The sequence below is a fragment of the Egretta garzetta genome, unplaced genomic scaffold (genome assembly GCF_000687185.1).
Source record: "Egretta garzetta isolate BGI_Z169 unplaced genomic scaffold, ASM68718v1 scaffold374, whole genome shotgun sequence".
NCBI classification, from domain to species: domain Eukaryota; kingdom Metazoa; phylum Chordata; class Aves; order Pelecaniformes; family Ardeidae; genus Egretta; species Egretta garzetta.
In genome coordinates this window covers 2,299,103-2,314,183 of record NW_009259419.1, presented here as the reverse complement: position 1 = coordinate 2,314,183, position 15,081 = coordinate 2,299,103, and the positions used below count along the sequence as shown (strand labels likewise).

Here is a 15,081-nt window from a genome sequence, read left to right as displayed (position 1 = left end):
TTCAGCAGCATTACTGGTTTTGAAGTGTTCATAACATTCCCTCAGTATTTGAGGTTGCACAGTGAGCTGGATCAAGGGACTGATGTCTTCGAAAATAAACAAACTAGTTTTCGGTGTTGGCAGCTTCCTCGCATTGTGGTGCCAGAAGAACTGAGAAGTGCTGTGCTCTGGTGCTGTGGACAGGGGATAGGATTACTTGGAGCTGCTGTTGCTGCCAAGCTTTTTCTAATGACACTTTGGCCTTGCATTCATAAACTGTTAAACAACTCTCAGTTAACATTTAATTACGATTTACATCTCTTTACACCAATAATTACTAACTTCACAATGTGGCCACAGTACGATCTTCTTCAGTAGAAATGTAAATTGGCTTTTGCTTCTTTAGGGGGGAAAAAAATGGTTGAGATACCTTTATAAGATGCAATCAGTGTGTGGTAAGCCTTGAGCTTCCCAAGAATGTCCCTTCCGTAGTACATTTTCTAATACATCTGGACCAGTGGCAATGACAAAAAAAACCCCAATTATTATCCAACACCCAAACACTTGAACTGCAGCTACCAAATATCCTAATAACGGCTCTCTGAATTGAGAGTAGTGAAAGAGTCCCAAGGCCTGCATCTTGATAGTTCTGATCCAATAAAAACATTAATATATTTTTATTAAGGAGGACTCACTTGAAGTTTATGAAAGTTGGTTTTATGTAAAGATTCTGAGAAAACCTGTTATGCAGAGCTTGCTTCTCTGGAGTGTTGCAGTGGGCGATTTGAAGTATAGGAAAGATTATTGAAAATGAAAATGTATTATACTGGACAAAGATAAGACAGTAATAGTAAAATCTGCTTATTTCCTATAGTGTGTTGGCAGTGTCTGGAAATGGAACTGTAATGTAAGAGAAGTATACATGAAACTCTATTTTTACAAATGTCTTTTGCAGAAGAATCAGACTTATTTTCCTAGAGCTGTTATCTTTCTGCTACAGATTGCAGTGACAAGTTACCATTTTTCTGGCTTTTAAAAATATATTATGGAACAAAGATTCAGTGTCGACTTGAATTGGTTTGTGGGCTTTTTGGTGGTTGGGGGGGGGCAGGGGGTGTTGTGTGTTGGGGTTGGTTTTTTGTTTATTTTAAGGTCACAGTCAGGATTAGAGTGACTGAATGCCTGACTCTAATCCTGCAGAGATTCCTTGGTTTGTCACTTGTGCAGACTGAATTCCAATGAATAGAGACCTCTGTTCAGTAATTTTAAATAATCCCATAAAACATCCATATATATTCATCCTGTGAAAACTACTTGTTGATGTTGACAATGGCTTTTTCCCCCTCTCTTCCTTTAGACAGCTTGCTTCCGAGAGGAGAGAAATGTCTTGGTGAATGGAGATTGTCAATGGATTACTACGTTGCACTATGCCTTTCAAGATGAGAACTATTTGGTATGTTTGATTCATCAGCAAATAAAAGCTTTAGGTTATGAAAGAACTTTATTTTTGGTACACTTAAGGATATTAGTGCAATAAATCAGTCCACCTCATGCCTTGCAGCAGTGTTTCAACATTCTTGTTTTCTTCTTGAAGAAATACTTCAAAAGGCTGACTGTAACTCCAGGAGAGTGAAAGTCATGTAGTACTATGTAGTATGTAGAGGTTGAGTTAAGCACCTTAAATTAACTAATCTACCCTTGCATAAAATATATCACGCTTAAATTTAATGTTTTGGATAACATTGCAGTTAAATAATTTGAGAGTTGTTAATGCTGTGAAAGTAAGAAATAATTTTATTTTAAACTTTCAGAATGTCTTTTGAAGCAAGTTTTTGTTTAAAAATGGGAAAAGTAATTTAAAATTTTATTTAGAAGCTGATTAAACTGATATTTTAAAAGCCTCAGGAAAATGTTGCCTATTTCTTAAAAGTATTTAAATAAAATATGTTTTTAAATCAGCAGATCGGTCATCTCAGTAGTTTGAGAGACTTTAACAACCATTTATAAAGTCATTACTCCTACTGCATTTTTTAACAATGGATTACTAGAATGGTAACATATAAGCTACGTTTACCTTAGTCACAGAAGTCAGGAGTGTGCTGGTCGGGAGCAAAGTCAGTAGAGCCCCAAAATACTGCAACACACTGAACCATATGGCTTCTGGGTGGCTACTCGAGGCTGGGTTTGCAAACCTGCTAGTTCTGTAACAACTGATGTAGTTGTAATGTGAAAGTTTTCACCTTCTTAACACTTCTTAGTTTCACAGTGGCAAGTCATGATTATAAATAGGAAAAAAATTATTGATAAAAGGCTGCCAGTGAGGTCAGGAAGTAAGCATATGAAAGAGAAAATACACAGACTTTTTCACAGGTCCTGAAACAAGTTTATTTCGACCATCATGTTAAAAGTGTTTTCAGAATAGCAAGCACATCATAAACGAATAAGTAGTTGGGTCTTAGACCCTCATTTACAGGCTATCTCTATTGAATGCTTTGTGATAGACCCAGATTTTCAACCTCTCAAAGATCAGTTACCTCTGGCACTGCCTTATGAAGATGGCTCATAATTTCAAATTCCCTCAGAACCAAACAGCCTTCAGACTTGCATAAAAATAACCTAGGACATCCTATAATGTAGTACTTCCAGGTAGCTTCTAAGAATGGAGCTACCTAACACAAAACTGTTAGCTGTGCAAGATAGCAAGCAGTAGTAATGACAGTATAGAGGAGGGATCTAGCGTGGCTAATACCATTTTATACAAATCTGTTCCAAGCAAGCTATAGCAGTATAATACATTTCTTCTCCCAAAGTTGCCAGAGGCATTTAGATGTTGAAGTTTCACTTGACAGCAGAATTTAGACATCTAGCATCTAATTTAAGACCCAGTATCTAAGAAAGCAACAACTCTGCCTGGCAGCCAAAGTCAGCAGATTCCCAGCTTGCCTGAGGTCTGGTTCTGCATGTGCTGAGATGCTGCCTTCCAATTTGGTCTGTTACTCGGCATCCGTCTCATGTAAATGTCTGGTGCTTGCAGATGGAGTGTATCTGCATCTCAGTCACTTGGTTATAGAGGATGCATGAAGAAAAGGTGAAACACATCATGAAGTGACTTTCATCCAAAAACCTGGACAGAAGATCTCCTCCATACCAGCTCAATGGTTCACTTGTCCAGGGGCTAAAAGATCTCTGTTCAGTTCTTTGCTCAGCTTGAAGAAGATTATAGCCACGTTTTTCCACGTCTTGGGAGAGTGCTGCCATGTTACAGAACCTGGGCAGATTGGGTTTACCTTTTAGCTGTGCTGTTCATCCTTGATCCTTGTAGAATGGAATGCAAGGCTGAGAACAAAACAAGAACAGACAACAGAGCTTGATTCTCTGACCTGGAGCAGACATCAGTCCTCTGAAAGAGAAAGCTCTAGGTTCTGGTGTCTGCTGCCAGTGGTGTTGGTGCATTACAGCTAATGATTCCTAAATGCTAAACCACATAAGGTAACCCTGAAGCAGAGCGAGAAGCTTGGTGTCTTCCCACACCTAGGGCTTTGCTGTCCTCCTCTGGCTGCATGAGAAAGGGCTCAGAATGAGACAAAGAGAAGGTGAGGTGTTGAGGTAGAAAAGTAGTAGCTGCTCTTGGAGAGTCTAGAAGTAATTGGGGTTTTATTCCCTCTATTTAATATTAATAGAGTATGTGGTGATGCAGAACTTACACATAAGCAAGAAACACAAAATTCCACAGCATGTATGTTCTGGAGTTCATTTTCTGTTTCTGCTTCTGTAGTTGTAAAATGTTTTAGAGGCAAATACACCATGTGATAGTGTTTTCTAAACAGCTAACTCTTAAATTACATGATATGGAGATGCTAGCATGGCTTTTTTCTGCGTCCTAAAAAGGATAGTAGAGGAAAGAGGTAGTTTGAGTCAAAATGGGTTAAGTAAGCCATTGGTGATTTTGCTGAAGCAGAAATGGTGTAGATAAAACATAGTCCATGGATATTAGGAACGTGTATGGGACCTGACACTCTTAATCTCTTCCAGATTTATATCTGTTGGTTTTCTTGTACTTTACCATAAAAATTTTCTTTCCCCGTCTCATTTATGAAGAAGGGCATATGTGTGTTTGTGTGCTGTCAGCCTCTTAAAGGCTCCCGAGTATTTTGTTGTCTTTTTTTTTTTTTTTTTTTTTTTTTTTTTTTTTTTTTTTTTTTTTTTTCCCCCCCTTTGATTTCCATCTACTCTCTCCCCCTGTTTGACATATTTCCCTGGAAGAATGCAATACCTCTAGATTTTGGCATCTTAATACTCTTTATTTTAACCCCATGTGAAAGGAGAAGTGCCTTATGGCAAGAAAATTGTTGAGAATTGGAAGATGAATAAAATTTGACTTTCTTATGGAAGAGGTCTTCCATCTTTCTCTGATCGAAGTGCCTCATTTCATGGGTCAGCTGAATTCTTGCTGAGTTATGAATGCTGTAGGAGCTGAGGGAAGTGCTTTACCTTGTCTCTTTTGACAGGCAGGCTATTTCAGCTCCCACAGAAGCCTCTCTAAGCTCTCTTATATTTGATTTGAGAGAAGATACAATATCCCTTTTAAAAGATTGCTGGTTCCTGCCTGTGGCCTTTTGTTTTCAAACATAATTGTTGTATATGTACAGTGTTCCAACACATGTTTAAGATTCCTCGATGGGTTGTGCAATATAGACTGACTGATTTCAATGTAAGTGATGAAATTTGCCTATCAGATTAAGCTGTAATTTGCATTATATGGAGAAAAATACCAAAACCTATGTCTTTCGGTGTTGCATTTTTAAGCCAAAAGATAGTGAGGAAATGGTTAGTATTGCACTTTATGTTCTTTTGGGTTCCTATCTTCTTTAATTTCCTTCTCTTGTAGAAGATGTATCTGTGGCAGGGACAGTGGATTGCAGGTTGCTTTACCTTGAGGAGAAAAATATGATGACTGCTTTGGAAAGTTATTTCCAGAATGAGCAAAGTTAGTCCTAAAACTGTGTATCAAAACATCTTTGGAAGCATGGCTCGAGACTGGTAGTACCAGATAACGTCATGTTACTTGAAGTGATGGGCTGGGTTTAGGTGGATATTGCTAGGGAGTAACTAAAATGTGATCCTTGTCTTGCGGTATGAGAAACGAAGAGCAAGTCTGAGTCCTTTTCTTTCACATTACTCTCTATGTCTTGGTTCTTTCTGTGGATAGGATAATGGCTGATTGGCCCAGGAGGCTGTGTACTTTTTCATTGAAATGTATTCTAAAGCACATAAATGTTTGATTTTTTTTTTTTTTTTTTTTTTTTAAAGTTTCCCCCTTCTGTAGTGCCTCTGGCTTAACAGTGCTTCTGGCTTGTCTTGGACATCCCTAATTATAGTGTCATCAAGCTCCTGTCAGCTATGTTATGGATCCATGATGTGGCATGTGCCAAGATGAGTGTTTGAAGATGATGATGCGATAAGTCCCACTTTTGGAACCACTAGTAGTATTGAAGTGGTACCAAAACTGAACGTAGTAGTGAAATGTATATTTTAGACTAAGCTGCACCAAGTATTGTTTTTAACTGTATTTTTTTTCTTGCTGCATCCTCTGGAAATTGTCAGTTTAAGGGTTGATAACCTACACTAGTTTTGGTGATACTGGATCACTTTCTTTGTGTGACACTATAGTTAAGACAGAAATAAACCCCAATTTACTTGTTGGTTGCTGCCATATCTTGGTTGGGGTTTTTTTATAGTAAGAACTGAATGCTGATGTGTCACCCTTACTGTGGTTATTAAAGGAATGTAGTATGTCTTTACACTATATAAGCAAAAAAATTAATGCAAATTATTACCGATTTTTACAACTTTCCCCAGGCATAGAAAAAAATTAGTGGAAGGTTTTTTTTCAGCAGATCACTGATGAACTTTAATTTTTTTCTTATCACCTGTCTCCTGGTACTTAATGCTTTATTTCTCCTTTTTCAGTATCTAGTGATGGACTACTATGTTGGTGGTGACTTACTGACACTTCTCAGTAAGTTTGAAGACAAACTTCCTGAAGATATGGCTAGGTTCTACATTGGTGAAATGGTGCTTGCTATACATTCCATACACGAGTTGCATTATGTGCACAGGTAAAATACTGTCTCACTTGGGGAAAAAAAATACATGTAGTTGTACAAGGTTAATCCTAAAGATACTGCTATGTATACGAATGGGCACAGTAGCCACAGGCAAACTGCTGTGGGTACTTGCTTACTATATACTGCATAATAGCTGTATAAGCTATTACATTTAATTTTTGATGGATTGATATTGAAAGCAATGACATCTATCTGACTAATCTTTTCCTAAAGCTTTTATTTTTAGTCAGGTTTTTTGACTTATTCTCAATTCACTTAATGAGTACTTATCTGCCTTTGTCCAAGCCAACCTAGAAGTTTGAACCAGTTTGAATTCTCTGCAAAAGCTTAGACATTCTGCAAAATTTACGCACAGTAAGCCCGTGATAACATCAGTGCTTCTGTTTACCTGAGGTCATCCTCAAATGGTTCTTGTAACGAGTGGGCATGTGCCTGTCTAATTGTTTCTGCACACAGCATGTATATTCCAGATCAGTGCCTACCATCATGTTAACTTAGGTTGTGTTCTGTAGTAGTTGAGAATCTATAATATTCCTTACAGTCTGTTAGAGGAAACTAGTCAGTAAGGTAGAGTACACTGTATGCTGCTTTTTTGGCTTCCCGTTGGAGGAACTGTTTAAGAAGAGCTCTGAGTAGTGCGAGGTAATCAAGTAATGCATTTGATTAACATTTTGTTTCATCATTGCAAGAATCTTGATCAAGTGAGAATTTCTATTCTTCATTTGTTTTTCAGATGTAACAACTATATATGATATGTCAATTAGAAAGCAAAATTACACTAATTCTGAAAACCTTCGCAGTTGTCTCTTTATATGCTGACTTTATAGCTTGATTTCAGTAAAAAGAGAAGTTAGAAAATACAGAGTGTGAGAGCAGTGAGGTTTTTCAGTTAACAGAAAACTGCTTATGGCCGTAAGAGTAGGTTCCTGATAGGTCACTGAAGTCCCAGCTCAGGAGAAGTGGACTTCATACTAGTGTTGTATCTGACTTGGCAGGTCCCTTTACCTCTTTATACCTTTATTTCTTAGTCTGTGAAATAAGGACAGTTTTTCCGTCTCTTTTATAAAACTTATGGATGAAAACTGTTAAGTAAGTGAGGTGGGTTTTATTTACAATTAATGTTTAAAAGGCACCAGGAATTCTCAAACCGTAATGCTTTCAGCTCTTCTATTCAGACTTCGATCACTGTTTCAAAAATTAAAAAGATAAAAGAAACTCTGTAATACTCCTGAGAGTAAATGTGGACAATATGTGGGAATTTAAAAATGTTACGGAACTCAGAGGAGTTCCCCAGAGGCACCATTGCACCCATTTCCGCGGAAGGTGGCCTGACTAACTGACCAGCTACATCTTTGCATGGGGCTGAATGAACGTCTGTTGTGGCAATGGGAATGAATAGCTCTGAGGCCAAAACATACGCTTTGAATAGGAGATGTATGAATGCCCAAGAAATTACTGCTTGGCAACTGGAATGGATTAGGAGGAAGCGTGATTGCTCTGGAGAGGATTTCAAGGACCCTTTAAAGGCTTATATGACCTGTTAGCTGCAGATAGGAAACAGCAGAGCTCAGAGATGAGGCATTAAGCCTTTCTGAACAGAAACAGTGTTCCCTTAGGCAAGCAAGATCTGCATGCAAAGCAGAAAAGCAGAGATGTGTTGGATGAAATTGGCTCATGCTTTGAATGGCACTGTGAGCAGTGTTCTTTAAAAAATGAACAAACAAAAAAATTGGTGTATAGTTGTATATAAGCTTTAATAGTCCTCTGCACCTACTGAGTTTGGCTTGTGGTTATGGGATGGTAAAGGAATGTTGACAATATCTGGAACTGAAATGTATGGAATAAGTTTAACAATAGAAAATGACTAATGAGTTTATTGGGAAAGCATAGTGGGATGGTGTAATTTTCTGGGTTAGCACATATTTTTCTGCATTATAACAAGTAAGTGCGCATTTAATTTATGTTGACAGGCATAGATTAGCATTTACTTTTTTATCTTACTACTGCTAACGAGCAACAATATTTGTGAAGTTTCAGTAATTAATTTCAAAGCATTAGCCCTTGGTTAAAAAGTGTTAATTCAAGTTTGTGTTGGAAAAATTTATCAGATAGGCAGGACTTTTATACACATGAGGACCCTTTGTTAAACCTATCATGTGTTTTCTCGTAAGTCTCCTCAAGTGTGAAACTGTGGAATTCAGCAAAAAAAAAAAAATCAGATATTGTCAACTTCCACATCTATGTGACAAGGTGTATTAGAGCACTTTTTTTTCCTTGTTGCTAATAATTCTAGTGTCTTCCTCAAAAATTAAGCTGAAGCTATTGTACAATTTTTAAGTTTTTAAGCACATGTGGTGGCATTTGGAACTTCCCATTTGAAAAGAAATACAGTATTTTATGGTGCAACAAGACTGCTGGGCTTAATGTAAAGCACGTGTGGTCTTATTTATTATTAAATAGATAGTATTATCTGAATGAATACGGTATCTTGAAAAAAAAAAACCAAATAAACACGTTTATAGGTTTGGTTGTCTTTTTTGGCTAGCTCAGATAAATAACAGTATTTCAAAATGGCATGGTGATGTGCTAGCGTGTTAGGAGCTGATCCTGGATAGCGTTGGGTAAAGAAAGGGAAGGAGATTGATAGATGTTACCTTGGAAGACATGGATGTTCTCCTTTTTAGCCTGCTGCACTGCTTTTTAGTAAATCCTTTTTGGCTGCCTTCCTAATATCAAAAAGAATATAAAATAATGAGCTGGAATGAAATGATAATCTTAGTTCCATGTCATTTAGTAGCCTTAGCATGCTGCATGCCATTTTATACCCCACTATATATACGTAAGAATAGGACGGAGACGGTTTGATATTGGAGACTTTCTAATGTTACTGTATCCTGTTGAAATGACATTGCCCTGATCTCTGAGCTGGGGGAATTCAGTGGCTTGTAGAGTAACTGCTGCGTGTACACAGGATGAAAAGGTATCTGTAGCAGCAAATGTGTTGTGCATTAGTGTATAGAAAGTCTTAAACAGCAAATGAAAAATACTGGCAAACAGAAATAATGGACAAAATTTAGAGAATCAATTAAAAAAACCCTTCCTAGAGAAGAAGTTAGTTATAAATCTTGGCAAAAACCATGAGATTAAAAGATTGCCTTTTCTCTTTTATCTTTTTTGCCTCTAAACAATATATTGTGATGCCTATAATCTTGAAATTATGTTGATGAAGTACACTGCCTATCTCTTACAGTCCGTATGACTCACTATAATTGTTCTGCTTGGTTATTTCACCATTCAGAGTTTAACTTTGATGAGCTTGAAAATCTGATGTAATCTATGGCTTCAATATTGCGGGCAAAGTTTTAAGTCGAATAGGAGGAGAGGGTCGTAACTAGTGCAATAAAGAGAGTTTGCATCAGTGGGTATCCAGCATAAAATTCTTTGTTATTCTGATGCAAGATTAATCTTTCTAAGGAGAGCTAATACTATATATTTAAATCACTTCTTTCTGTTATAACAGGGACATAAAGCCTGATAATGTCCTTTTGGACATGAATGGCCACATACGACTGGCAGACTTTGGATCCTGCCTGAAAATGAGTGAAGATGGCACAGTATGTATGAAGAAAAATTTAATTGGGTCACTGGTAGTGGGGCCTTTTAAATTAGTTGCTGGTCTTAAAGCTATTAGACATTGTCAGCGTGCATCAGGGAGAGAAGAGATTGTAAGCTTATTGACATGCTAAAAATTGAAGGAAGTGTATAACTCAACATATTTATTAATAACATTTTTGAGATCTTCATCTCCTTGTTTTACAGGCTGCTACCTTTTAAAGTTACCCTTTGCTATCTTTTTCTGTCTTTCACCTTTTCTTCTACTAGTAATTTGAATTCTCACGAGATTTTTATGAACTGTCCAAAGACTCTGTTAAAAAAGGATAGAAATTTGATATTATTTGTATGCTGGAATCATAGGTAACCACGAACCTAGCAGCCATGGCAGATTTGACATATAAGTCATTCAAAACGAGGAGATAATTAATAAGTAGTTTATTTTATATGCCTTTTACAAATTGAAAAGCAACATTATGGTAGTTGGCTATCTTGTGCGCCAGATTGGATACACCCCTAAAAGCTAAATCACTCATGAGGTTTTTGGTTTGTTTTGCCTAGTGTAGGGTGCTTCCAGAGGTGCCAATCCTGCCAAAATATGGCCTGCAACATTGTTCACTGATTTTTGGCACAAACTCAAGTCTTGGTGACATTCTGTAGTCATAAAATGCCTATCAAAGATTTACCATATTAAAATGCAGAATGAATTGCAAGGAACCATTATAACTCTCTGTGAATCCTGAGAGCGTATTCCTACAGATCAGAGCTGCTCTGCCACTGCCCAGGTGGTCTGGGCCTCCCTGCCACTTCAACACAGGGCAATTCCCCACCTTACCCCTGTATTGTACGTCTTTGCAACAAGCCTTAAACCAGTTCCTGACATAATAAAAATAGGGGTCATAGGGGTCTACCTGCCCTTGCTGACTTCAAATGAAACTGTAAAACTCAGACATAGGACTTGAACTCCCTGCTTATTCATTTCTCATTTCAACTTCTGGCAGCCAATTGCAATTTTAAAGTATAAACAGACACAAAGGCAAAACATTCTCTCCTCTTTCTGCTTTATCACAACAGGTATGACTGCTTGGGGTTTCTACTGTGTTCGGAATAAAACGTTATCAACCGATTCTATGTAGAAGTAGAATGGAACTTAATCTTTGCAGTCTTTTTTTCTTAATATTTTATTTATTTTGTTGCTGTGATTTTATAAATCTCTTCCCTTTCTAAAATCATGTCCTGGTGACTGTCACAAAGACTGGTGTGTGAGTGAGAAAGTTGCTGAGAGAACCTGAAAACTTACAAGAATTATGTTTGACTTACTTTTAAGGTACAGTCATCAGTAGCAGTGGGTACACCTGACTACATCTCCCCTGAGATACTGCAAGCAATGGAAGATGGAATGGGAAAATACGGGCCTGAATGTGACTGGTGGTCACTGGGTGTCTGCATGTATGAAATGCTCTATGGAGAAACACCCTTTTATGCAGAGTCGTTAGTGGAAACCTATGGGAAGATTATGAATCATGAAGTAAGAGTTATATTAAATCTCTATGTATTCACTGAGATGATAATGTTTATGGAGAAACTGTTACCACTTAAAAATATTGGAGTGATGGTAGTTCTTTGCTTTTTTGTGATGGTTTAGAACCATATTGTGTAGGTTTGTTGTTTCAGGTTTTAGGAATGTTTCTTCTTTGTCAGACTGAAATTTTTCTCTAAATGCTGATACTGTTCTTGTTGGAAAATCTAAGCAGTCATCACAAAATTGAAATTGAAACCAGCTTTCATGTTAGGCCCATTTGAAGTTTCCTCTGGGCTCTGCAGAAAAAATGAAGTAACTCATTATTTACGTGCTGCACACATTTTCTGTTGCACTGATAACAATGCAAAAGGGAACAGACAAGTCAACCAGTGTAGACATGAACTGCATGAAGAACATGAGGTCGGGAGGAGCTGCTCGGAGTGGAAGTGGTAGAAAAACATGAATTTAGCTTCCTGAAGAACATGAGGTTAGGGGGTTTGTCCAGGGTCCAGGAAGAGTTGGAACTTCTGGGTGCATTTTGAACATTAGAGAATAAGAATAAACCAGTTCATGGTGTCCTTTCAAGAGCTGTATTAGGAGGATGTGTTTATATGCGTACTCATCCTAGGTAGCCAGAAGCTCCTGCATAGGGTCTGTTGTTGCAGTTTACTGGTATTTACAATGCTGTGCTCTCACAGTGAAGCACCCTTGCTGTGATGAATATTAATCTCTCTTGTTTTAATTTCTTTATTAAACTAACTGGCTGCAAATGTAACCAGCGTAAACTCAGGCTACTTGGCTCTTAAACTACTTGGGAGGGAATTGAAGCTGTGGTCCTGCAGACTTAATATTTTAATCTCATTTGGACACACAATCAATATGATTGCATGTTTTTCAATGGAAGTTTTAAACTTTAATTTCAGTTATGCTGGTTTGGTCCCTAATGATCTCATATAAATTGAAAAGTTGTATTACAAATATATATATAATGTTATATACATATACACACATGCATACTATAGTCCTTTATTAAAAAAAACAAACCAAAAAGCCCTTCTTGACTATATAGTGGTAGCTGTAGCAGGCTAAAATACAGAAAAAGTTTTCCTGATTTTTATCTAGACTAATTTCAGATGTTAGTGGTAAGTACAATTTTTAGGTCTTCTGTTTGTTTATGATAATGTAAATATTTGCTAAATGTCGATTATATTTTGATAAGAAAAACAGGTATTTAACCTATAAATTAGAAGACTACATCCTTAAATATAACAATGTTTTATAAAAATTTGTCTACCATCATTGGTTTTTAAGAGTTGAAATTAATAAAATCTCAAGGAATACATCTTCAGGAGATGGGTGGATCTGTGACTAAGAATACTAGTGAGGGTCTGCCTTTATTGTGTGATTTTCAGTATATTATAGCATGTCAAAATTCCTGTATGTCTTAAAAAAAAGTTTGATTTCCTAATAGAGTTACTGTAATTGCAGTTAGTTTCAAACATTTTTAATAAAGAAATTGAGAAATTATTACTTGTCCTCAAAATCCATTTTAAGACAGAGGTCTATCACTGACTATTGCATTGTCTCTGCCACTGCTCGCTGGAACTAGCAATGTTTGACTATTCATATCCAGTTTAATTGGTGTAATCTAGCATGTTCTTTTGGAAACTACTGTTGAAAGTCATGGAATGGATTCCTTCTCTAAAAATTTCTCTGTTTTCTTTTCTAGGAACGATTTCAGTTTCCATCCCATGTTACAGATGTATCTGAGGAAGCAAAAGATCTTATTCAGCGACTTATCTGCAGTAGGGAGCGTAGACTGGGACAGAATGGAATAGAGGATTTTAAGTCTCATGCATTTTTTGAAGGACTTAATTGGGATAACATCCGAAACCTAGAAGCACCTTACATTCCAGAAGTCAGCAGTCCTTCTGACACTTCAAACTTTGATGTAGATGATGATGTATTAAGAAATCCAGTGAGTCTGTTTTTAAATATTGCTAATGCAAGTATGCAACCTTGCTGCACTATAAGGTAGTAGTGAGAACTTATTTCAACATAAGTAATGTAAAAGATGAAAAGTAAGTAATTTCAAATGTGAAAAATTCAAGTTTTTCATCTCTTTGGCATTTTGGATTATCAGAAATCGTGAGCTGCTTTTCTAAATGGTAGCACTTGCCAAAATGGACTACTGTTACATGGTCAGTCTAAGTTAATACATATTTCAGTGGGTGGGGAAAAAAAAAACCTTAGTCACCCTTTTAGTTTACCTTTACAAGGAGCTACTGTTTGGATTTATTCCTTTTGAAAGGTGAAAAAAAAAAAAAAACTTTCTTCAGAAATACACATATATTCTCCATGCAGCTTGCAATCACAGCTGTCCAGGTGAGAGAGCTCACACTGCTACTTCTCCCCTCACTTCAGAACTAGGAGGTTGGTTTTTGGAGTGGGAACAGTGGTGTTCCCCTCTTCCATTTCTGTTGTGTAGCAGTTTATGAACTCAGGGCAGGAGGAGCAGAGGGCTTTTGTGGTAATTTGTTCATCAGCTTGTGTTCCAAGAAATTAAGAGCTTTTGGCATGTTTTTTTTATTGCGTATCTAACAGTAACTAGCATACTAAAACTAACAGCTTGCATTTTGGTGCCAGGTCACTTTTAATTAGGACCTTGAAATTTCGGGTTTTCTTTTACTGGTTGCATTGTGCTTTGAACTTGTTGAAATGCTGCTGGTTCAAGTGCTGGTTCAAGAGGCTCCTAAATTCAGGTCATTATAATAAGTGACCTAATCCGAAATAAAGTTCGCCCAGGGACAATGGAGAGCTATGCAATGAAACATAACTGCCAATTGTCAGTTGGTATGTGCTAAGAAAAGTCTTTGTTAGCTGTCTCTCTTTAACTGTTGATGGTAAATCAAATGCCTTCAGCTCTGTATGGGTTCCCTTTTGGGTTTTCACGCATGTTGTTTTCATGCAGGAAGTGCTGCCGCCAAGTTCTCATACAGGCTTTTCTGGATTGCATTTACCATTTGTTGGGTTTACATACACAACTGATAGGTAAGCAAAGGATATGTTGTTCATTAAACTTGTTTCCCAAATGCAGCTAATTCTAGGAAATTCTCATTTTTATAAACTTCTAGAAAAGGCTGATGTCCATAGGTGTACCTGCGGATAAACCTTTATCTTTTTTTTTTTTTTTCCAAGTGTCTGAACGTATTTTCATCATGCTTGCTGAGATTAGATGCTTTTGTATTTAATATTTTATCTATTTGAAATTAATTAAAATTAAGGGACTAGATGGGTCACTTGCAATCTAGTATAAACTTGCTCTTCCTGCACTGAGAAGCTGAGAGCAAGTCTTGTCCACCTTGCATGTCTGCCAGGAATAGGTCAGGATTAGCACATTGGTCCAAAGTCCTGCTGGCAGGCTAAGTTTACATAAGTGGTTCTGAGCATGGACAAAATTGCTCACTTTGCACATCTTTTGAAATGGCCACCATCTGACTTCAGAGATCCCTCAAACATATACTTGTCTCTGATCTTAAGGTTATTCTGCCCTGTTTGTTATTCTGTTACTTCCCTTTGCTGGGCTTTGTTACCCTATGCAATACTTAGTTCAGAAGGAACCCAGTCCACACATCTCATCCTTTTCAGAGTGAGATCATGTGGCTTAACTTAAATCCATCTTTGTCACACTATAAACTAAACATTTGGGGTTGTTTCTCAGCTCTCAGTGCAGGTACGCTTACCTGCTTACTTCACTGACAGGTAATAGTGACCTTTGGCATAGGAGAGTTAACACTGTCAGTCATTTAGGCAGTTTGTAAAGTGAATATACGTCAGCAT

The 15,081-nt window shown here is 37.2% G+C and overlaps 1 protein-coding gene across 9 annotated transcripts in view; it reads left to right on the top strand.

The window, feature by feature from the left end:
- The window catches only part of CDC42BPB (CDC42 binding protein kinase beta), a 74,974-nt gene that overhangs the window by 23,361 nt on the left and 36,532 nt on the right, over positions 1 to 15,081 (top strand). For all 9 annotated transcript variants that reach the window (XR_004841723.1, XM_035892449.1, XM_035892453.1 and 6 more), the window contains exons 4-9: positions 1,337 to 1,432; positions 5,950 to 6,098; positions 9,628 to 9,721; positions 11,047 to 11,247; positions 12,971 to 13,219; positions 14,213 to 14,292. Coding sequence is in view for 8 of the 9 variants with exons in the window: in XM_035892449.1 (XP_035748342.1) it covers positions 1,337 to 1,432; positions 5,950 to 6,098; positions 9,628 to 9,721; positions 11,047 to 11,247; positions 12,971 to 13,219; positions 14,213 to 14,292 (869 nt within the window). In the remaining variant the exon portion in view is untranslated. The remainder of the gene's footprint in view (positions 1 to 1,336; positions 1,433 to 5,949; positions 6,099 to 9,627; positions 9,722 to 11,046; positions 11,248 to 12,970; positions 13,220 to 14,212; positions 14,293 to 15,081) is intronic.